Source organism: Mercenaria mercenaria, chromosome 6 (genome assembly GCF_021730395.1).
Source record: "Mercenaria mercenaria strain notata chromosome 6, MADL_Memer_1, whole genome shotgun sequence".
Classification (NCBI taxonomy): Eukaryota; Metazoa; Mollusca; class Bivalvia; order Venerida; family Veneridae; genus Mercenaria; species Mercenaria mercenaria.
The window spans coordinates 20,608,601-20,633,303 of NC_069366.1; the positions used below are offsets into that span (position 1 = coordinate 20,608,601).

The window sequence follows — 24,703 nt, forward strand, 5'->3', positions numbered from 1 at the left end:
CAGATCATGATCAGCCTGCACATCTGTGCAGTCTCATCATGATCTGCACTGTCTGCCATTCAGTCAGTATCATTTTTGTAAACACCCCTTTTAAACATTAATGGTATTGTCCAAATTGAAAGATGGACAAGTTCATCACTGCAATTTAGCATGCTAAGGGTTTAGCATGATAAATGAAGTCTCTATAAGGCCACAAAAGCCAAAATAGCAAATTTTGGCCCTTTAAGGAATCGTAACTTTGGAACCCATGATACGGTCTGGCCAGTTCTTGAAAGGAACTGAAATATTATCCAAATACAAGCAGTGTGCAACTTTGATTAAAGTTGATTGCATAAGGCAGTCTGAAAGACAGCTAAATCCCCCACCACTGTTATGGATAGTGAAAAGGTAAACCTTTGACCTCGAGCTGTGACCTTGACCTTGAACTGACATGGCTGACTCATGAATTCTGCACATTGTCTTGATGAGGTGATCATTCGACCAAAGTTTCATGAAAATCCTTCAAGGGGTTTAGGAGATACAGAGCTCAAACCTTTGACCTTGAGTTGTGACCTTGACCTTGAGTTGACATGGCTGCCTCATGAGTTTTTGAAGAGGTGATCATTTGACCCAAGTTTGATGAAAATTCTTCACAGAGTTAAGGAGATACAGAGTGGACAAAAAATGGAAGGCTCAAACCTTTAACCCCAAGTTGTGACCTTGAGCCGGCACAGCTGACTCATAAGTTCTGCACATCGTCTTGATAAGGTGATCATTTGACCCAAGTTTGATGAAAATCCTTCAAGGGATTTAAGAGATATTGTGCGGACACAAAATGGAAGGTTAAAACCTTTGACCTTGATTTGTGACCTTGACCTTGAGCCAGCATGGCTAACTTATGAGTTCTGCACATCGTCTTGGATAGGTGATCATTTGACCCATTTATTTATTTATTTGGGTTTTACAGCACACCAACACAGTATAGGTTATATGGTGCCAAACAGGACTATGAATTTTGGTTTCACATCTCATTTACATCAAAATAAAAACATGAGGTATGGAATCAAAATTTGCATACCTGCTGGAATCACAGAGTTACAGCAAAACCAAGTGTTAAGACCCTATTAGTCGTATCTTACGAACATGCAAGGGTAAGGCAGTGTTTCCAACTCTTTTCATACATAGATCGTCCCAGAACTACATGGGGCTCATTTGACCCAGGTTTCATATGAATCCTTCTAGGGGATTTGTAGATACAAAGTGAACACACAATGGAAGGCTCAAACCTTTCACCCAGAGTTCTGACCTTGATCTTGAACCAACATGGCTGACTCATGAGTTCTGCACATCGCCTTGATAAGGTGATCATTTGAGCCAAGTTTTATAAAATTCCTTCAAGGGGTTTAGGAGATACAGAGCGGACACAAAATGGAAGGCTAAAACCTTTTACCTTGAGTCACAAAGTGTTACGGGACAGATGGACGGAGACCATTCCTATAACCTCCCACCACTCGTGGCTGGAGATTAAAAATGTGGTCTCTATTGTGTTCACAAGCCAAAAATATTGAATTTTTGGCCTTTCAGGGGCCATAACTCTGGTGCCCATGACATGATCATGCCAGTTTTCAACAAGTGCCGAGATGTTACGCCAATAAAAGTTGTGTACAAGTTTGATTAAGATCAGTTGCAAAATGTGGTCTCTATCATTTCCACAAGACATTGTGAATGAACAGACGGACGGATGACAGACCAAGGGCAGTCACAAAAGCTCACCCTTTCACTATGTGACAGGTGAGCTAAAAACCAAACACACAAGTCCACATTATACACAGTGTTATACTTCCTCATGTATTTCATTTAAACATACAGGTAGTTTTGTAAGAGCCTCCAAGAAAAATTACCACTAAATCAAACAAGAGGTTCTTGATGACCCTTTATCGCTCACCTGTTAAACTTGGCCTTGGAATCATCAAGATAAAACATTCTGATCAAGTTTTTTGAAAATAAGGCCATAAACATGGCCTCTAGAGTGGTAACAAGCTTTTATTTATTTATCTATTTAGGGTTTTACGGTGCACCAACACAGTATAGGTTATATGGCGCCAAACAGGACTACAAATTTTGGTTCCACATCTCATTTAAATCGAAATAAAAACATGAGGTATGGAAGATAACAAGCTTTACTTTGCTTTAAGCGTGTGGCCTAGTTTTTGACCCCATATGACCTAGTTTCAAACTTTACATAAAAATCATCAAAAAATACATTCTGACCAAGTTTCATGATGATAGGGTCATGAATATGGCATCAAGAGTGTTAACAAGCTTTTCTTTTGATCTGAGTAGCGGCCTAGTTTTTGACCCCACATGACCAGGTTTCAAACTTGGCCTGAAAATGATCAAGATAAACATTCTTACCAAGTTTCATGAAGATAGAGTCAAAAACATGGTCTCTATGTTAACAAGCTTTTCCTTTGATTTGAGGTGACTTAGTTTTTGACTCCACATGACCCAGTTTCAAACCTGGCCTAGAAGTCATCAAGATAAACATTCTGACCAAGTTTCATGAAGATAATTATGGTCATAAATGTAGCCTCAACAGTGTTAACAAGCTTTTCCTTTGATTTGACCAACTGACCTAGCTTTTTACCCCATATGACCCAGTATTGAACTTAGAATAGGAATCATCAAGAAAAAACGTTCTGATTTAGTTTCATTAAGATAGTGTCATAAATGTGAATTTTAAGTTGTTAACAAGCAATATCCTTTGATTTGACCTAGTGACCTAATTTTTGACCCCATATGACCATGTTGCAATTTTGGCCTAGAGATTGTCAAGATAAACATTCTGTTCAAGTTAGTATCAAATCAAAGCATAAATGAAACCTCTAAATGGCTGAATGGGCCACACAGAAAAATTGCCACTTTCAGGGGCAGTAACTCTAGAAGGAATCTTGCTGGTTTTCAAAGGGAACAGAGATCTTATTGTGATTTAAGTTGTGTGTAAGTGTGGTTAAAATCAAATTTAAAATGTGACTTCTTTCATGTTCACAAGGTAAAAATTAACCAATTTTGGCTCTTTCAGGGGTCAATTAGGGGCCGTAACTCCAGAACCTATGATTGGATCTGACAGATTCATCATGAAATCCAAGATTTATTGTTGTTGAAGATATTTTGCAACTTTGTATCAAATCAAACCATAAATGAAGTCTCTATATGGCTGCAAAAGCCAAAGTAGCAAATCTTGGCCTTTTAAAGGGCCATAACTATGGAACCCATGAAGGGATCTGGTCAGTCCTTTTTACAGACTGGGGTCATGATGGTAAACAAGTATGCAAATTATGAAAGCAATATCTCAATGGACTTTGAAAATATTTGGGGTGGTAAGCAAACTTTAACATTTATTCTAAGTCGAAAAGGGGCCATAATTCAGTCAAAATGCTTGATAGAGTTGCCTCCTCCTTTTTACAGACTGGGGTCATGATGGTAAACAAGTATGCAAAATATGAAAGCAATATCTCAACGGACTTTGAAAATATTTGGGGTGGTACGCAAACTTAAACATTTATTCTAAGTCGAAAAAGGGCCATAATTCAGTCAAAATGCTTGATAGAGTTGCTTCCTCCTTTTTACAGACTGGGGTCATGATAGTAAACAAGTATGCAAAATATGAAAGCAATATCTCAATGGACTTTGAAAATATTTGGGGTGGTACGCAAACTTTAACATTTGTGTGACGCTCACGCTAATGCTAACGCTCACAAACCGACACCGGGGCAAGTAGGATAGCTCCCCTATTCTTCGAATAGTCGAGCTAAAAAACCTTAAACTTCCGAATCCAGCCAAAAGTCCGAAGAATCATAGAGTACTGTGGTTTGTACCATACGTACGAAACCAGAAAGTCCCTGGCCTGTCCAGACCTTTAACTTTTATATGACACCAAACAACAACAAAACAACAATAAATTTAGCATGTAAACAGCTTTTAAACTAGAAAATGCTTTTGTAAAAAAGCGCATGTCTCCCCCAATGCAAAGTCCTATAGGCAAGAAGTCAATAGGGGTCAGGAGCGAAAGTCAAAGAGACACTGATGGTTGGCAGCAATAGGGATCATCTACTTGGCATGTCCAGTCATCCCGCTAAATTTCAACACTCTTGGCCTAGTGGTTCTCAAGTCACTGTTCAGGCTCCTGTGACCTTGACCTTTGATCAAGAGACCTCAAAATAAATAGGGGTCATCTACTCTGCATGTCCAACCATCCTATTAAGTTTCAACATTGTAGGTCAAGTGGTTCTCAAGTTATTTCCAAAAAATGATTTTACATGAACAGGCCACTGTCACCTTGACCTTTAACAGACTGACCCCAAAATCAATAGGGGTCATCTACTCTGCATGTTCAATCATCCTATGAAGTTTCAACATTCTGGGTCAAGTGGTTCTCAAGTTATTGATCGGAACTGGTTATCAATGTTCAGGCCCTGTGACCTTGACCTTTAACGGAGTGACCCCAAAAACAATAGGGGTCATTTACTCTGCATGAACAATCATCCTATGAAGTTTCAACATTCTGGGTCAAGAGGTTCTCAAGTTATTGATTGGAAATGGTTTTCCATGTTCAGGCCCCTGTGGCCTTGACCTTTAACAGAGTGACCCCAAAATCGTTAGGGGTCATCTACTCTGCATGATCAATCATCCTATGAAGTTTCATCATTCTGGGTCAAGTCGTTCTCAAGTTACTGACCGGAAATGGTTTTCAATGTTCAGGCCCCTGTGACCTTGACCTTTAATGGAGTGACCCCAAAATCGATAGGGGTCATCTACTTTGCATGTACAATCATCCTATGAAGTTTCAACATTCTGGGTCAAGTGGTTCTCTAGTTATTAATCGGAAATGGTTTTCCATGTTCAGGCCCCTGTGACCTTGACCTTTGATGGAGTGACCCCAAAATCAATAGGGGTCATCTACTCTTTATGACCAATCATCCTATGAAGTTTCAACATTCTGGGTCAAGTGGTTCTCTAGTTATTGATCGGAAATGGTTTTTAATGTTCAGGCCCCTGTGACCTTGACCTTTGACTGAGTGACCCCAATATCAATAGGGGTCATCTACTCTTCATGACCAATTATCCTATGAAGTTTCAACATTCTGGGTCAAGTGGTTCTCTAGTTATTGATCGGAAATTGTTTTCAATGTTCAGGCCCCTGTGACCTTGACCTTTGACGGAGTGACCCCAAAATCAATAGGGTCATCTACTCTTCATGACCAATCATCCTATGAAGTTTCAACATTCTGGTCAAGTGTTCTCTAGTTATTGATCGGAATGGTTTTCAATGTTCAGGCCCCTGTGACCTTGACCTTGACGGAGTGACCACCAAAATCAATAGGGGTCGTCTACTCCAGCAGCCCTACAACCCTATGAAGTTTGAAGGTTCTAGGTCAAATGGTTCTCCAGTTATTGCTCGGAAATGAAGTGTGACGTACGGAAGGACGGACGGACGGACAGGGCAAAAACAATATGTCTCCTGGGGGAGACATAACAATTGCTAGTGGAACCCATCATTTTGTTAGTGGAAAAAAATGGCACTTGCAAAATTTGCTATTGGGAAAAAAAGTTAAATTCGATCCCTGCCGTTTATATGCATAGAACTTTTCATACAACAGGAAGCAGCATTCAAAATATGCATAATGCATTACGTGTGGGTGGGGTACTGCATATCATGCCAACTCGCGATATATATTTAACCCCATCAGATCCTCATGTCTCGAACTTTGGACCCCATTGACAGCGTTATAAAGAGAATATTAAATGAGTGTCTTTTCATATCGAATTTATTAAAGGAGTTGAATAAAATAATAAAATGCGAGGCTCTGCCGAGCATTTTATCAATTTTATTCGATGAGTTTAATAAATTCAATGTGGAAAGTCACAAATATAATATTCTTTTTATCACTTGTCAGCCTTTCCTATAGAAACTTCAACACTTTCACTTTCTTTTACTATATAAACAAGTCAATTTGACCAACGTCTTCTATACTATAAACGACATCGACGTCAAAGCTTTATTAAACTAGTGTATTATCATTTTTTATTTAATGGCTTTATTACACTCCCGCGACGTCAAATATGTGATAAAAAGGGGTTCGAGTGTACTAGCCTACATATAAAAACTTAAGAACATTTTTCAGTCCTAGCTGAATGTTCAAACCAGTGTCAGGTGGCACTGCTGATAATTATTTCTGATGTAGTATACTCACCAGTATATTCTGTGACTCGCTGATAATTATTTCTGATGTAGTATACTCACCAGTATATTCTGTGACTCGCTGATAATTATTTCTGATGTAGTATACTCACCAGTATATTCTGTGACTCGCTGATAATTATTTCTGATGTAGTATACTCACCAGTATATTTTGTGACTAGCTGATAATTATTTCTGATGTAGTATACTCACCAGTATATTTTGTGACTCGCTGATAATTATTTCTGATGTAGTATACTCACCAGTATATTCTGTGACTCGCTGATAATTATTTCTGATGTAGTATACTCACCAGTATATTTTGTGACTCTGAGCTATCTTGACTATCAACCAGGCATTTGCCTGACCAGACACTGTCGACCATAGTAAACAAATTCTCATGTCTGAAAATATATGAAGTTTACAAATTATAATATATGTCCAACCTATAAACAAGAGAGACACTCAACCCAGTTTCATAGTTCTAAAAGGTTCTAACAAGCAACATTTCTGCTAAAAAACTTTGACAACTTGCAATTGCTCAACAGAAAACAGAATTTTTTTTCCATAGTGCCATATTAAGCAGACCCATCTCTGGCAGCCAATTTTTAACCTTTAGCATGCTAGATAAACTGTCGTCTGCTGGGAATGTCGTCTGCTAAAATTGTAAAGTTCATTCAATTTGCTCCAAAATTGGAAGAAATATTGTCAGAGTAGCAAACAGCTTGGAACCTGATCAGACGCCGATTTAAACGGCGTCTGATCTGGTTCCAAGCTGTTTGCAAAGGCTGTTAAATTCGCCTGCAGCAGGCTAAGGGTTAAAGTAACAAATGCCGTCTGTACAACAACCAATGCTAAACTTTTCTCAATGTTGTTCGAGAAGCAGGAATATTACCCTAAATATCGAAATATCTATAGAGTTTCAATCCAGTACTGCATTAGATTTGGAGAAAGTAACTTGCATACAAAACTGTAACCAGGAATTTTTGTGTCCTAAAGGGGGCATAATTTGCCAAAATACCTGTCCAACTTATGGGACTTGATACCATTATCTAGTTTTAAAACCCCCGAGGACACATTCAAATGACTTTTCAAATCAATATCTGCATTAGATTTGTAGAAAGTAACTTGCATACAAAACTTTAACCAGGATTTTCTACAACCAGGATTTCCAAGTCCAAATGGGGGCACAATTTGCCCAAAATATATATCAGAGATATTGGACTTGATCCTGCGGTTGGTTATTGACGTAGAAAAAAATAACATTCAAAGCTATATGCCTTTAAATATTATTATAGCTATATGTATTTGCATGCAAAACTTTAACACTTAAAAAATTTTCTAAGCCCAAAAGGGGGCATAATTTGGCCAAAATGCAGGTCAGAGTTATAGGACTTAATGCTTTCACCTAATTTTATAACCGTAAAGACACATGTGAAGTTTCACCTCAATATCTGTTTCGGAAATAGTAACTTGTATGCAAAACTTTAACCAGGACTTTCAGTCTAAAATGGGGTATAGTTTTGCCAATTTGAAAATACATGCCAAATTATAGGACTGGACCCATTCATTAAACATATTCAGAACATCTCACTTGTGACAAACATCTAAAGGAAAAATGTTTTTTATCTTACCTATCCCTGATAAATCTACCATGAACAGTGAGACCAGAAAACCTGAAGGTTTTGCTCTCACAGGAGCTTGCACTTAAGCCAGCCTTCGTCAGGGATTTGGTAGATAGCTGTATTTCGCATATGCTTCCAAACTTGTCCTCTACCAACAAGTGACACCTGAGGAAAAAACACACGTTTCATTTAATGACTTTTTAATAGTTCTGTCGGTTGTGATTATTTGATATCCTGGGTATGAGTTAGATCCACCTATGGGGCTAATATAACTGTTCTTACTTATCTCAAATCCACTAAAAGAGGTTACTTGTCTTCTTAGCATGCTACTGAAATACTGTAAACAATTTACCATAATTTAGAGAATGTGGAAGTTTTATTATAGCTACAAGGGTTGATCCAAAAGTAATTTGAGCCGTGCCATGAGAAAATCAACATAGTGGGTTTGCGACCAGCATGGATCCAGACCAGCCTGCACATCTGCGCAGTCTGGTCAGGATCCATGCTGTTTGCTAACAGTTTCTCTAGTTGCAGTAGGCTTTAAAAGCGAACAGCATGGATCCTGACCAGACTGCACGGATGCGCAGGCTGGTCTGGATCCATGCTGGTCACACACCCACTATGTTGGTTTTCTCATGGCACTGCTCATTTCATTAAAGCTATGAAAACATGCATTATGAAAACAACGGTAATTCCAATCTAAATAACTTGACCTGTTTGTAGTATTTTTTTACAATATTATAAGGATTTATTGCTCCCATATGGAGAGATACCAACATGCACAGAAACCATGCTAACGGTGATCGCTGCACATCTATGACTTTAATTATTAACATCAGAAATTGATAGATAGATAGATAGATAGATATATATAATATATATATATATATATATATAATATATATATATATATATATATATATAATATATATATATATATATATATATATATATTATATATTATATATATATATAATGTCACTCACTAATAGCAAGCCTTAGTACTACATATCAAACTTTAACCAATAAGTATGCCACTATAGTATTCAAGACTGGCTTTAAAATACTAACTTCACATCATTATAATTTTGCATAGTTAGGTATGTTATTTTGATGGCAGCAGGTGACAGTCTTTGTCTCATTGTCTCACTCTGTTTATGAACATTATCTCTTTTTTTCATGCTGTTAAATGTTATCACGGGTGTGCTTTGAAGTTCTATATATTTGATCATAACTGAATCTGCGTATGTATTGATATAATTTCTATAATAATAATGAAACAATTGCACAATGGATGCAGTAATGTTACTTCTGGATCGATCCTTGTATTTTGGAAATTGGTAAGCTTATAAGTGTTTCTCATTTTCATATGCTGACAGCTTTTCCATTTTGAAAAAGGTTAAGAATGGATGCTTTTGGGATCAGATAACTACTAAAGACCACAGCTCTATCAACAGGTTATACATGTGACTTCAATTCAATATCATGGATTTTCTTACAGTGTTAACCAAATAGGGCATAAAAATGACTTTAACCCTTAGCCTGCTGCAGGCGAATTTAACAGCCTTTGCAAACAGCTTGGAACCAGATCAGACGCCGATTAAATCGGCGTCTGATCAGGTTCCAAGCTGTTTGCTACTCTGACAATATTTCTTCCAATTTTGGAGCAAACTGAATGAACTTTACAATTTTAGCAGACGACATTTCCAGCAGACGACAATTTATCTAGCATGCTAAAGGTTAAGCCACAACAATAATAGAATCCCTTAAACCCAAACATGTCCAAACCACAGGAAAAGTTCCAGTTTGGAATGTTTCATTCTGACAAGTAAGAATTACATGTACAGTAGAGGGCTATATTACCAGTATGTAAGTAGGCCAGTGCAAGAAATAATTTGAAAAGCAAGTTATAGTGAGACTTATTTTTTTAATTTATCTTAATTCTACAAATCTGAGGCATTCAGTAACTTTTTTTCAGCCAATTTATATCAAATCTAAACAAGGCATGGGTAATTTTCATCTGTAAACAGTAACTGTTATGATCTCATGATGTTTTAAAGGCAAACAGAAATTCAGAGTTCCATTTAAATTTCATTATCTTTATTTTAAATTATGAAATATAGTAAACAGTATACGAAACAGAACTCACCTATAAATAAACTTAACTTTTATACATATCACCAATGTAAAAATTAACAAGTTTACTTTCTACCTAAATCTACTAGTCAGATACAGAGCAAGTATATCACAGCTATATTAGGCCAGAAGCCATAAAAACCGCATAATAAAATAATTAACTATCAGAATTCTTACCTTGTTTTAGAACTGCCATTTCTTACAGTAACTGCCCTATGCACATGGCCACTAAATGATACAGTTCCACTGTACCCATCTCCCCCACCATCTACAGCTGTCCGGCAAGCTTCTATACTCTTCAATAAGGAGTCAAAATTGCCTGACTCTTTCAAGCTTCTACATGTATCAGATATTGAGTCATATGGTCTAGATGAGACTGTGTATAAATGAGTGGTGGGAGGTTTATCTGATGACTTGAGCAAGTTTGAGTTTGAATCTTTTCCCTGAGCTGAGGTACCCTCTTGAGAAGGAACAGTTTCCTGTAAGAAACAAGAATGCATATCCTCAACTGGATGTGGCAAAACTTGTATTTTGAAAATATTATGATGTCTTTCTCTCCCAATAAATTCTTTATTTTAATGCAATGTAAGTAAAAAATAGATTCAATAAATTACAACATCTACATTTAACGTAGATCAAATTCACTTTTCCATTTAGGCCTTACTTTCTGGAAAGGATTTAAAAATTATCACAACACATTTTTACTAAATTTAAAATATAAACCCTGAGGAAACTTGACGTGGAAACTTGATGTTGAAACTTGACATGGAAACTTGATGTTGAAACTTGGCATTGAAACTTAACATGGAAATGACTTTCTTTAGAAGATGTTTAAATATCTAACGATCAGACAGCAAACCTTAAATGCAATGTTGAGTTTCAGAATATCCTATTACATTTTCCGTTTGAACTACTCTTATGTCCTAAGTCCTTGAACAGTTAGATGCTTAACATGTTATCTTGGCAATTAAATTCAAAGGCTATACAAAAAGGTACTTAATGCCAAAAAAAATACCTGAAACTGTCCAGGAATAGCTGGAAACTGATACGCTGGACAAAGTGTCTGACTGCGACATAAACCTGAAAATAACCAACACGTCTAAATAAACCTTTGACAGAGAATTTAATAGAAATCAGGGTGATCTTTTGTTTCAAAGTAAGATTGGAATACCTTGTGAACAGAAGATATTTATGTATGAGCTGCACCATGAGAAAACCAACATAGTGCGTTTGCAACCAGCACAGATCCAGAACAGCCTGCACATCAGTGCAGCCTGGTCTGGATCCATGCTGGTCACAAATGCTCCAAGTTGGTTTTCTCACGGCACTGTTCATATGTATTTATGTATATCTATATTTTATCTATATTTTCACAAGCTGTACCAACTCACGTGCACAGCAACAAGACTAAATGTGTATGTGCAAATGTGTTACTTTGATCTTTAAGTAAAAATTACTATGATGTTTTTTAAATGGTTTTAATAGGCATTACACATTAAGCTAATACAATACCATGGGAAATATAAATTTACACACAGTCTTGGTACGCCAAAGTTTAACCTTTACCCTGCTAAATTTCTAAAATGGGCTGGTTGATCATTTAGTACTACAGTGCAACCTCTGCAGAGCAACACCCTTTAGGAGATGCAGATATTTGCCTCTGCTGAGTTAAATTGATAGTAAATTTCAGTGATGCTGTTGTGGAGAGGTTTTTGCTATAGAGAGGGCCGCTCTGGAGAGGTTGCACTGTATTTCCTATTCAAAGGGGTGTTCAATAAAAATGTACTGACTGAATAGCGAATAGTGCAGACCAAGATCAGCCTGCATAGATGATGAAGATCTTGGTCTTCACTGGTCGCAAAGGCAAAAACACTTGACGCCAGTAGCCTAAAGGCTAAGTTGGAAAACATTTTTATATGTGACTAACATCTATTACACTTTAAAATGAAGGTTTAGATAATATTATTTTTAAAACTTCAATATTAAAACTTTGTCCAACATCATGCACATATTTGCCAAAAATGATCATGCAAATATTTGCCATAAATGAAGGATACTTTTAAAGCTCCCATTAGCCATAACAGTTTCCCACAGAAATTTAGTTCCAAAACCGTTAAAATATGTTTGATATTTTCAGGTATATTCCCCCAATTGTTTTTCAATAATTCAATCATGAATCAATGATAAACATGAACAAGTTCATATAATCCAGGCAGGCCTATATGTAATGACAAAGGTTCTCCTAGGAGAAATTTACAAAATATAAAACCCTACAACCATGGATTTAAAATCTTTTTTTAAATTTTTTTTTGTTGGGTTTAACGTTGCACCGACACAATTTTAGGTCATATGGCGACTTTCCAGCTTTAATGGTGGAGGAAGACCCCAGGTGCCCCTCCGTGCACTATTTCATCACAAGCGGGCACCTGGGTAGAACCACCGACCTTCCGTAAGCCAGCTGGATGGCTTCCTCACGTGAAGAATTCTACGCCCCAAATGAGGTTTCGAACCCACATCGATGAGGGGCAAATGGTTTTGAAGTCAACGACTCTAACCACTCGGCCACGGAGGCCCCCTTAAAATCTTTTATAAAGAAGTTAAATATTGAGCTGATTTCCTTATTTATTTGACAACATATTTTCCAGATTAACTGTAATAAAAACATTCATAAAACAAACAACCTCTACAACTGTTCAATAAATCTTTCATTTACAGTCCATTTGTCCTCTCAAATGCTTTATAGAGTATAGACCACTAGGACATATGGAGAGTTTTGAACAAACTTTTGTAGTCTTGTCTGGATACCTTGAACACATGGGCAATTCCACTTTGCTGACACAACATCTTTCAGCTTGACGTCACTTCTAGGTATGTTTACGGGAGTAACATCAGGATGTTGTACAACATGACAGTACTTTGTACACAACAGTATCTGCTGCCCGTCATTCAACTCCAGCTGCTGCCTGAAATATAACAGTAGTAGAATATAACATGCACAGCTAATACTGCAAAATAAGACTCCCAATCGACATTAAGTTAAAACGAGTCTGTGTCAAATTTGACAGTAAAACGTTTACAAAATTTCTAACCAGTTAAACAAAATAGTCACTTTCCTAGCCAACTACTGTAAAATCATCAATATTTGTGGGGGACTAATTTTCGTGGATTTCATGGTTGAGTCAATCCATAAAATTTAATCCCAAAGAACAAGTAAAATCCCCATTCACATTCACTTTATGTTCAAAAGTTGTAATCCACTAATTCATATTCCCATGAAATTGCCGTTTAGACCAAAACCATGAAATTTCATGCGCACCAAGATAAATGACACAGTTATGTATGTCTTTCTCAGCACATAAATCTAAAGGTAACAAGTTTTGTCATGCGCGTAAAAAAAAAACTGAGGGTGAACAGTATTGTTTGTTTGTTTGTTTTGGGTTAAACGCCATTTTTCAACAGTATTTCAGTCATGTAACGGCGGGCAGTTAACCTAACCAGTGTTCCTGGATTCTGTACCAGTACAAACCTGTTCTCCGCAAGTAACTGCCAACTTCCCCACATGAATTATCAAATCGCCACGGAGAACATACGCCCCGCCCGAGGATCGAACTCGCGACCCCGCGTTCCGTAGACCAACGCTCTCCCCACTGAGCTAAGCGGGCGGGCGTGAGGGTGAACAGTAAGGAGTCATTTTTTGTGCTCTCGTCTGATATATCCAGATGGAATTATACCCTGTAGGAACACTGTTTACAATGCTAAATTTTATTTGATTAAAGTAAACTGTTTCATTTTGCAATGCAGTTGCATCAAATGGTGCCAAACGTAGCACAGATTTGTCAGAACTTGCGAAAATGTAACCCAAAATTAACTTGAATTTGGGAATTTTTCAGTTCAATTTGAGAAACTAAAGCATTTATGATTTTTGGCCCCTGCTATGGAAGTGATAAAGCCATCCAGAATCATAACTGCAGACAATGACTTGAACTGCTTAAACAATATGGTTTCATGTTTGAAAGACTGTGTAAACGTTTACAAAATGCTACAAATGTGGCAGCTTTAATGTAAAATAACATAATTTTAAGTAGAACGGCTATTTTATGGGGCATAAATTTGTAGATTTTTGTGTTTAAAGATATACAAGATATCTGTTTCACTGCAAGATCGAAATACCAATCATATGCACTGTTTGAAGTCTGAAGTTCAAACAGAAAGATACATCCATTTCATAACGATACAAAAAAAATTGTCTTTTCAATCTGTCTTTTAAGTGTTTTTTTATGTACAATATTACGGTATCAGACTGCTAAAATTGGTAAAGATGTCAAATAATTCTTCAATTTTTTTTAATTTCTTCATGTTAGAATTGTGGTGCACATTCCTTATGTTTATTAGGTATCAGTATATATAACTTCATTGATACACATTTTTTAGAGTTTCTGTTTATTTACAACACTGTTCGAAACAGTGAAATTGTAAATTTAAATCCACCATTTTATTTGAATGAACTACTGTAAAAAAATACGAAGTAAACAAATTTCTTTTGTTCATGAACTTACCATGGTGGAAAAATCTTAAATCGGCTTCCAATCTGTAGGTTCAGCTGCTCAGACTGACTTGCTGGGAACATGACAAGCCGTTTTTCCTCAGACTCTCTGTCATGTGGCGTGTTTTTTGATTTGAGCAGTTTATCCTCCTTTTCTTCACCTGCATTTTTGTCTTTCAAATCATTACCTAGTTGATTTGCCTCAGGGGTCTTATAAAGAACACATTTCACCAGCTGCATAGAATAAAGGTTCTCATACCCCACCACTTCCAGTTGTATGGATTTGGAATCTGAAATAAATCACTTTTTAAATATTTTCTTATCGTAAGTTGTAGCAATACTTGTTTGAAAACCACTTTGAATAAAATAAGATTGAATTTAACTGAGCTTCTGTACAAGCTTCTGACTTTAAATTGATGACAGCAATTGCATATCATATAATTTTATACTTTCTCTATCGGCCAAGAGGAGACACATTGAACGGCTTGCAGGTTAATAGTCAATACTGTTGCCTGAGATCTAAAGAGGCAAGGACCAATGGTTTTGACTAATAACCGGCAAGCCAATGTTTTGCTACATGACATCAGAAACTAATTTCTGTTTTATTTTAAAGTTTTTTACATGTATGTCTGGTAAACGTATATATTTAACTTAGACCCGTCATGTTGCACAAACTATCGTCTGACAAGTTATACAAGTCATGTAAGTGTAACTTTTATCAGATAACTTGCCTGTCAACAGATGGAAATATTCGCCCAAGGAACAGACATATAGTTACAGACTGACAAGCCAGTCAATAAACATTGTATTACATATCACCAGAAATAAGTTTTGATATTTTTTTTATTTTTTTTTTACTTCTGAAGTTTCGACTTAGTCAAGCTAATGTGTTTAATACAGACTGGTCATGTAGCACCAAATAACGTCTAGAGATTTATATAATTTAGTCATTTTAATTTTCAATTTCAATTTAGTAGAAAATTAGATTAAACATTTACTGTATGGCTTGCTAGTCAATAGACAACACTACTGCCCGAGGTCTGAAGGTCATTCTGACTGTTGACTGGCAAGCCATTTTATGTGTTTTATTATATGACATCAAAAATAAATTTTTTTCTTCAAGTTTTGACTTTTACCCTGCAAAACATAGTGCTGCCCCACAGACCGGTCAAGAACACAAAGCATGGACCAGCTATTTACATTAGGAGTCAAGAATTACTAATCAAAAGTGCCGCACCATGAGAAAACCAACATAGTGCATTTGCGACCAGCATGGATCCAGACCAGCCTGTACATACGTGCAGTCTTGTCAGGATCTATGCTGTTCGCTTTCAAAGCCTATTGCAATTAGAGAAACCATTAGCAAACAGTACTGATCCTGACCAGACTGTGCGGATGCGCAGGCTGGTCTAGATCCATGCTGGTCGCAAATGCACTATGTTGGTTTTCTCATGGTGCAGCTCAAATGTAATTTTACACTGGATCAGTGTTTACAAAAATCTGCTACAATAACTTATCAATCATACCTGACATGAAAATTGGTGTTTAGGTTAATTTCTTTGAAAATATTAGAGTACATGTAGAGATTATAACTGGTGGAAATGAGTGCAAAGTGTATCTATAAGCTGTGAGTACAAGTTTAGGAGCACATACCCTGTCAAAACTAAGTTTAGAGAATATACCCTGGGAAAATGAATTTAAAGTACATGTACTTACCCTAGGAAAATTTAGTTTAGAGTATAATACCATGTAAACTGTTAATTTAAATGATATCTTACAAAACATTGTGTACATAAAAATCTTATGCTGTGCAAGTGATATGCAGGTAGTAAAAATATGTGGCTGAAAAAATGTGTAACGGTTAAAAATTTAGTGGAGCTGAGAACTATAAACACACCCTGTGAAGCAGATGGTTTTCCTTGTTGATGATACCACATTCTTACAGCTGATTTATCCCTGGACTGAAGTCTGCTCAACTGTTCTGCTAAGCCGCCCCTAGATCAAAATATTTACAGAAAATTAACTCTATGTAGGACTAATATATTGTCTTAACCTTTAGCTTGCTCTGTCTGCGACCGGTGCAGACCAAGATAAGCCTGCATGTCTGTGCAGGCTGATCATGGTCTGCACTGTTCCCTGTTCAGTCAGTAAACTCTCAGTGAAAACACCTTTGATAAACAAGTGGTTCCTGCCCAAACTGAATGATGGACTAATCCATTTTAGACATTTAGCAAAGTGATGGTTAAATACAAAACTGTTGAAAGTAACACGGAGAGATCCTTGAATAACAGTCACCTTCAGGAATAACATTTAAATGAAGTAATGATAACACTAAACTGATCAAGTAGTGAAAAATATAGCATTGTCAAATCTCTGTTTATAATAAAACATTAAATGAGAAATAACAGGAACAACAATAACTCTCTTTAATTATCTAAACAAATTTTTCAAAAATCAGTCAATATTACAGAAGACTGTATTTACCACCAACAAATGCTGAAAGATATGATCTTCCTCCACCATGAAAAGCTGGGAAAAGTCTGCATGCCTCTAAACCCAACAAAAGCAAAACAATACAAAACAAAGGCACATTTTTGCCAATGTAATGAAACACTGACACATCTCTACACAAACATCAAACTCCTCTGTATGTTCTAGTCACTTACTTTGAATGTTTCTTTCTTTTCTTTGCTGAATCCTCCGGCTCTAATTTCTCTCCCTGGTAATCAGATTTACTTGGAGTTTTTAGCTGTAAGGACTTAAGCCAATCACTAGCCTTTACTCCTGTACAAGTCTGGGTATCAGGAGATGTGGAATTCTGGGAACTGTCCTCATATATTGAAACCTGGCTTTCTGATTCTTTAATATCCTGCTGTAATAAATAGAATTATTACATACTTGTTTCTATTCCCCATTAAGTTACAATGGTACCAGAAACGTCAATATTTTTCCGACACCTGAATTTCATATCGGGTGCGTGACCTAATTTAATGTGTGTCATTGCATTAATTCTTTCAGTAATGTCAATCTTATTCAGACTATTGAACAAATTCATAATATTTACATTACATTTATATGTGTAGATATGTATGTAATAAAAAGGTTATTATCTTTGCATCTGGAAATATGCACTCTTTCTTTAGTGGAAGAATTTTGCGCTCCTAAATTTGTATTTGTTTGGTTAAAATCCAATCATAAATAAACCCTTTTGTACAGACAAGACCAAAATAGCCCATTTCTGGCCATTTCAGGGGCTGTAACTCTAGGACCCATGGTGGAATATGGCTGGTTCAAGAAAGGGACTGAGATCTTATGGTGATACAAGTTGTGTGAAAGTTTGGTTAAAATTAAATCCAAAACTAGACGATGCTTTTGTAGTTCCAAAAGCACATGTCTCCCCCAATGCATAGTCATATAAGCAAGTAGTCAAAAGGAGACAGGAGCGAAAGTCAAAAAGACACTGATGGTTGACTGCAATAGGGATCATCTACTTGGCATGTCCAATCATACTACTAAGTTTCAACATTCTGGGCCTAGTGGTTCTCAAGTTATGAACTGGAAATGGTTTTCCAAAAAGTATGGGGGAGACATAATGAAACCACTATCATGCAGACAAGACCAAAATAGCCAATTTTTGCCCACCAGGGGACCTAACTCTGGAACCCATGATTGGATATGGCTTATTCAAGACAGGAACCAATATCTTATAGTGATACAAGTTGTGTGCAAGTTTGGTTAAAATCGAATCATAATCTAGAAAATGCTTTTGTAAAAAAGCGCATGTCTCCCCCAATGCAAAGTCCAAGACCATACCAACATGGTACACAATAGTTATAAATATTGGAAGTGTTAATTGTTTTGGATTAAGTTCATATTCCTTCTGGATTTAAAGTGTTAACTAATATTCATCCTGGATTATAAGTGTGTAACTAGAAATTGCTTTTGTAAAAAAGCACATGTCTCCCCCAATGCAAAGTCCTATAGGCAAGAAGTCAATAGGGGTCAGGAGCGAAAGTCAAAGAGACACTGATGGTTGGCTGCAATAGGGATCATCTACTTGGCATGTCCAGTCATCCCGCTAAATTTCAACACTCTTGGCCTAGTGGTTCTCAAGTCACTGTTCAGGCTCCTGTGACCTTGACCTTTGATCAAGTGACCTCAAAATAAATAGGGGTCATCTACTCTGCATGTCCAATCATCCTATTAAGTTTCAACATTGTAGGTCAAGTGGTTCTCAAATTATTTCCAAAAAATGATTTTACATGAACAGGCCACTGTGACCTTGACCTTTAATAGACTGACCCCAAAATCAATAGGGGTCATCTACTCTGCATGTTCAATCATCCTATGAAGTTTCAACATTCTGGGTCAAGTGGTTCTCAAGTTATTGATCGGAACTGGTTATCAATGTTCTGGCCTCTGTGACCTTGAACTTTAACGGAGTGACCCCAAAAACAATAGGGGTCATTTACTCTGCATGAACAATCATCCTATGAAGTTTCAACATTCTGGGTCAAGAGGTTCTCAAGTTATTGATTGGAAATGGTTTTCCATGTTCAGGCTCCTGTGACCTTGACCTTTAACAGAGTGACCCTAAAATCGTTAGGGGTCATCTACTCTGCATGATCAATCATCCTATGAAGTTTCATCATTCTGGGTCAAGTGGTTCTCAAGTTACTGACCGGAAATGGTTTTCAATGTTCGGGCCCCTGTGACCTTGACCTTTAACAGAGTGACCCCAAAATCGTTAGGGGTCATCTACTCTGCATGACCAATCATCCTATGAAGTTTCAACATTCTGGGTCAAGTGGTTCTCATGTTACTGACCGGAAATGGTTTTAAATGTTCAGGCCCCTGTGACCTTGACCTTTAACAGAGTGACCCCAAAATCGATAGGGGTCATCTACTTTGCATGTACAATCATCCTATGAAGTTTCAACATTCTGGGTCAAGTGGTTCTCTAGTTATTGATCGGAAATGGTTTTCAATGTTCAGGACCCTGTGACCTTGACCTTTGACGGAGTGACCCCAAAATCAAAAGGGGTCATCTACTCTTCATGATCAATCATCCTATGAAGTTTCAATAGTCTGGGTCAAGTGGTTCTCTAGTTATTGATCGGAAATGGTTTTCAATATTCAGGCCCCTGTGACCTTGACCTTTGACGGAGTGACCCCAAAACCAATAGGGGCCATCTACTCTTCATGATCAATCATCCTATGAAGTTTCAACATTCTGGGTCAAGTGGTTCTCTAGTTATTGATCGGAAATGGTTTTCAATGTTCAGGCCCCTGTGACCTTGACCTTTGACGGAGTGACCCATAAATCAATAGGGGTCATCTACTCTTCATGATCAATCATCCTATGAAGTTTCAACATTCTGGGTCAAGTGGTTCTCTAGTTATTGATCGGAAATGGTTTTCAATTTTCAGGCCCCTGTGACCTTGACCTTTAACGAAGTGACCCCAAAAACAATAGGGGCCGTCTACTCCAGCAGCCCTACAACCCTATGAAGTTTGAAGGTACTAGGTCAAATGGTTCTCCAGTTATTACTCAGAAATGAAGTGTGATGTACGGACGGACTGGCGGACGGAAGGACGGACAGGGCAAAAACAATATGTCTCCCCCAGAGGGGCGGGGGAGACATAATGAAACTGCTATTGTGCTGACAAGACCAAAATAGCCAATTTCTGGCCCTTTCAGGGGCCGTATCTCTAGAACCCATAATGGATTATGGCTGGTTGAAGAAAAGATTTTAGCTCTGGCGGCCATTTTGTGCAGCGAAGTGGAACATGTCAGCAATATGCACAACTAGGCTTGGTACTGATCAATTCTGTGAAGTTTCACTGAAATCCGGCAAGCAGTTTGACCTGTAAATGCTGGACAAGATTTTTCTATTTTTAGCTCTTGCGGCTATTTTGTGCAGCGAAGCGGAACATGCCAGTGATATGCATAACTAGGCTTGGTACTGATCATTCCTGTGAAGTTTCCTTGAAATCTGGTCAGCAGTTAGACCTGTGAAAGCCGGACAAGCTTAATGTGGACGGATGGAAGGACCGACATACGGCGAAGGCAAAAACAATATGTCTCCCCCACCTATGGGGGTGACATAATGAAACCACTATTGTGCAGACAAGAAACTGCTGACAGAGGGAAGACGGACATCAAGTGGTCACAAAAGCTCACCTTGAGCCTTTGGCTCAGGTGAGCTATGAAAAAACTTCTAAAATTCACCTTGGCTTTAGAAGACTTCCTTTCACCTTTCTCTATCTCCAAATCAGAGTCATAATCATTAATGCCAATCAAATCCTCAGACTGCAAAATATAAAAGACGATAACATTGTACATTTTTTTGCAGGGGTTTTATATTTGCTAATCTTCCTAATCACAGCATTATGCATATAAAAACCTTTCACAAAAAAAAAAAAAAGTATTATCTCGCATAGAAGGGCAAATTCGTACTTCTGTGAATAAGTGTGTATGTCTAACAAATTGTAAAATAAAACTCACAGAAAAACTATAGATGCTTATGAGAAACGTGCATGTCTCCCACAACTGCCTAATCATCTAAATAGTAACTCAGTCTTTATACTTTATCCACATGTGCATGCGCTTTCTTGACACCAAAAGGACGCCTATACTACTTTTAAAAGTAGTATAGGCGCCGGTTTGGGGGCAAAACTGCGCAAGAAATCTTGAGTGTTTTTTTGGTAATTCAAGGGCCATAATTCTGAAGTGCCTAGGCCGATTTGGCTAATTATCAAACCTGGCCAAGCACTTATTGGCAGACACATTTTGTTGAAGTTCGGTGAAGATCGGATGAGAAATGTTCGACTTAAAGAGTGCGGACAAGCTTTCTGACAGACAGACACACAGACTGGAGTAAATCAATATGTCTCCCACACCACTGTGTGGTGGGAGACATAATTACTCAATCTACATTATCAAAGAATAAATTATCATCTCTGCATTCTGTTCTCTTTTGAGACACTTCGAAATACAAGCCTTTTTTGTCATCTTTTTAGTCAGAATACTATATGCTTAATGTTGTCTTAAAGCATATGAAATACAGGTCAATTCATGGTGTGGAAATGTTAACTGCTGAATGAAAGTAAATCAAATACTTTCACAGAGGTGGCATCCTGTGTTGGCTGAGATGTAGGTACAATATCAGAATCATTCTCAAGATCTATTATCTCCGGACTGTCCTCTAGTAAAGATTTCTTCAGTGATCTCTAAAATACAACAAAACATATCATTACATTGTGAAGTAAATATAATTTGCATGACATATATTTTCTGATTACTTTAGGATGTGGAAACTCAACAGGTCGCTCAACACAATAAAAACGAAAATGTTGCAGGCTCACTTTGATTGAGCCTGTTCATGGACGGTTGTGGAAATGCATGCTACTGTCCACACCCTCTAGCCCCTTAGTCAGCCAAATGGGTAGAATAATCAACCCTCAGTCTGCCAACTGAATCACCAACTTTCAGCCAGCTAACTGAGTGGAATCATCAGCCCTCGGCAAACATCCAGGTAGAATCACCAACCCTCAAACAACTACATTGTAACTGTGTAAAATCACAGACACTCTCACAGCTCACTTGGCAGAATCATCAACTCTCAGCCAGCTGACTGGGTAGAATCACCAACCCACAGTCAGATAAATGGGTAGAATTATTAACCCTCAGCCATATAATTGGGTAGACTCATCAACCCTCAGCCAGCTAACTGGGTGGAATCATCAGCCCTCAGCAAATATCCAGGCAGAATCACCAACCCTCAAACAGCTAACTGGGTAATATCACAAACACTCTCACAGCTCACTTGGCAGAATCATCAACCCTTAGCCAGCTAACTGGGTCATCAACCCATGGTAGAATCACGAACCCTCAGCCAGCTTACAGGGTAGAATCACAAACCCTCAGTCAGCTAACAGGGTAGAATCACAAACCCTCAGCCGACTTAATATGGTATAATCACCAACCCTCAGCCAGCTCACATGGTAGAATCACTAACCCTCAGCCAGCTAACAGGGTAGAATCATCAAGCCTCATCCAGCTAACAGGGCAGAATCACAAAACCTCAGCCAGCTTACCGGGTAGAATTACAAACCCTCAGTCAGCTAACATGGTAGAATCATCAAGCCTCATCCAGTTAACAGGGTAGGATTACAAACCCTCAGTAAGCTTACAGGGTAGAATCACAAACCCTCAGCCAGCTAACATGGTAGAATCACGGACCCTCAGCCAGCTTACAGGGTAGAATCACTAACCCTCTGCCAGCTAACAGGGTAGAATCATCAAACCTCATCCAGCTAACAGGGTAGAATCATCCAACCTCAGTCAGCTTACTGGTGGGAAGAATCAACCCTCAGTCAGCTTACAGGGTAGAATCACAAACCCTCAGCCAGCTAACAGGGTAGAATCATCAAATCTCATCCAGCTAACAGGTAGATTCATCAAATCCAGTCAGCTAACTGGTGGGAAGAATCAACCCTCAGTCAACTAGCTGGGAAGAATCACCAAACCTCAGTCAACTAGCTGATGGGTAGAATCACCAAACCTCAGCAAGCTAGTTTTGTAGAATCAGCAACTCTCAGCCAGCTACCTGAATTGAATTAACAACCCTCTACCATGTAGCCTGGTGACGTCCTAACATGTAATAAGTAAACACTCTTTCAAAGCTAGTGGGTCTTGGGTTTGAGCCCCACTGTGGCCACGACCATGCCTTCTCATTATGACACCAGTATTGGTTTTTCCAGGAATAGAACTCGAGAGTGGTTCAAATAAGCTTTAATCTTTTATCACAATCCAGCTAAAATGAATTAGTATAAACTAAAACTCTTGCCAGAAGCCTTTCGAGAGGACAGTGATTTAAAAACAACAACCACAACCATTCAGCCATAGAGGACTCAGATGCAATCAAGCCGAGTGGTCACAGAAATAAGTACAGCAATCAACCATATAATAATAAATGATGACCTACTATATGATCCTTCTTTTCCCTAACAATATTTTTCCTTGACATAACATAATACCATTTGTATCGCTTACCTCTCTGAAAAAAAACTCCAGTTGAATCTTTCTAAATTTTCAAAGTATCTTGATCAGTTTAGATATCTTGAAAATTCCCCAAGTTCCAATACCAACCCTTTGAGAATATTACAATTACGTATAAACTTAAATATCAACCTTGCAAAATAAATCCAAAGTTCGCAAAAACCCTGGTAAGGAATTGGAGGGCAAACCAGTAGGCACACTAGAGACGGTCAAAAATATTCCAGATCTGTAAGTATATTGTAAGCTAGAAACGGTTACAGTACATCAGAATCCCTACCTTTTTAAACTTTATATCCTTCAAGTTTGTATCCTCCAAATCTATAATTTCAACACTATCACTTCTCAAAGATTTCTTCTGTGTCATCTAAAAATGAAAATTTATATACACTTAGATATATAATATGTATAATGCAACGCACCTATGAATCTTAAATGTATTATGAATGACATTCCTTGCATTATAACATAACTTGCTTATTCTGCACTTCATAAATTGCTTCAAAAAAGCATTTTAGTGACTTATGAATTTGCAGCCTTGTGTATTTTGGATCTTTATCTGATATACTACCTATAGAAACAATTTTCCAGTTTGAAACTTATGTTGAAGACAAATTTTCTCTAAATGCAATTTAACACTGCAGAATTACATAGTAAACTGAGAGCTGCCATAAAACTAAAGGGATTCAATGACACTGTGGTTAGCAGTTTGGATAACTATGCTGGCGGCTAGTGATTCTGCCTTTGCGACCAGTGCAGACCAAGATCAGCCTGCACGGTTCGCTATTCAGTCAGTAAATTTCAGTAAACACCCCTTCGAATAATAAATGGTATTGCACAAATTGAATGACTGACGGATCCATTTTAGAAATTTAGCTGGGTAAAGGTTAATTTGGTACTGTTACAAGCAGTATTGGTATAGACTGGATGCTGGAAAGGTTAATATGACGCCTGCTGTAGGCTCACCTTGAAATAAGTTGTTCCATCTATTCCAGAAGGGCCTTTTGGAAAGATACCTATGCTGAATAAGAAACCTTCATCTTTATAAAAGGCAATCTGCTTTATATGAAACAAAAAAACATTTAACTCCCTGAGGCCGATATCGTAACATACCTGCT

General features: G+C 37.7%; 1 protein-coding gene across 1 annotated transcript in view; it reads right to left on the reverse strand.

The window, feature by feature from the left end:
* Window positions 1-6,509: 6,509 nt before the first annotated feature.
* Window positions 6,510-24,703, reverse strand: part of LOC123549466 (DNA repair-scaffolding protein-like) — a 91,930-nt gene continuing 73,736 nt past the window's right edge. The window contains exons 6-16 of the mRNA XM_053546701.1: window positions 23,866-23,952; window positions 21,647-21,757; window positions 20,757-20,837; window positions 17,191-17,393; window positions 16,422-16,519; window positions 14,538-14,814; window positions 12,787-12,944; window positions 10,997-11,061; window positions 10,159-10,460; window positions 7,855-8,010; window positions 6,510-6,624 (exon numbers count right to left, since the gene is read on the reverse strand). Of these exons, the coding sequence (XP_053402676.1) occupies window positions 6,510-6,624; window positions 7,855-8,010; window positions 10,159-10,460; window positions 10,997-11,061; window positions 12,787-12,944; window positions 14,538-14,814; window positions 16,422-16,519; window positions 17,191-17,393; window positions 20,757-20,837; window positions 21,647-21,757; window positions 23,866-23,952 (1,653 nt within the window). The remainder of the gene's footprint in view (window positions 6,625-7,854; window positions 8,011-10,158; window positions 10,461-10,996; window positions 11,062-12,786; window positions 12,945-14,537; window positions 14,815-16,421; window positions 16,520-17,190; window positions 17,394-20,756; window positions 20,838-21,646; window positions 21,758-23,865; window positions 23,953-24,703) is intronic.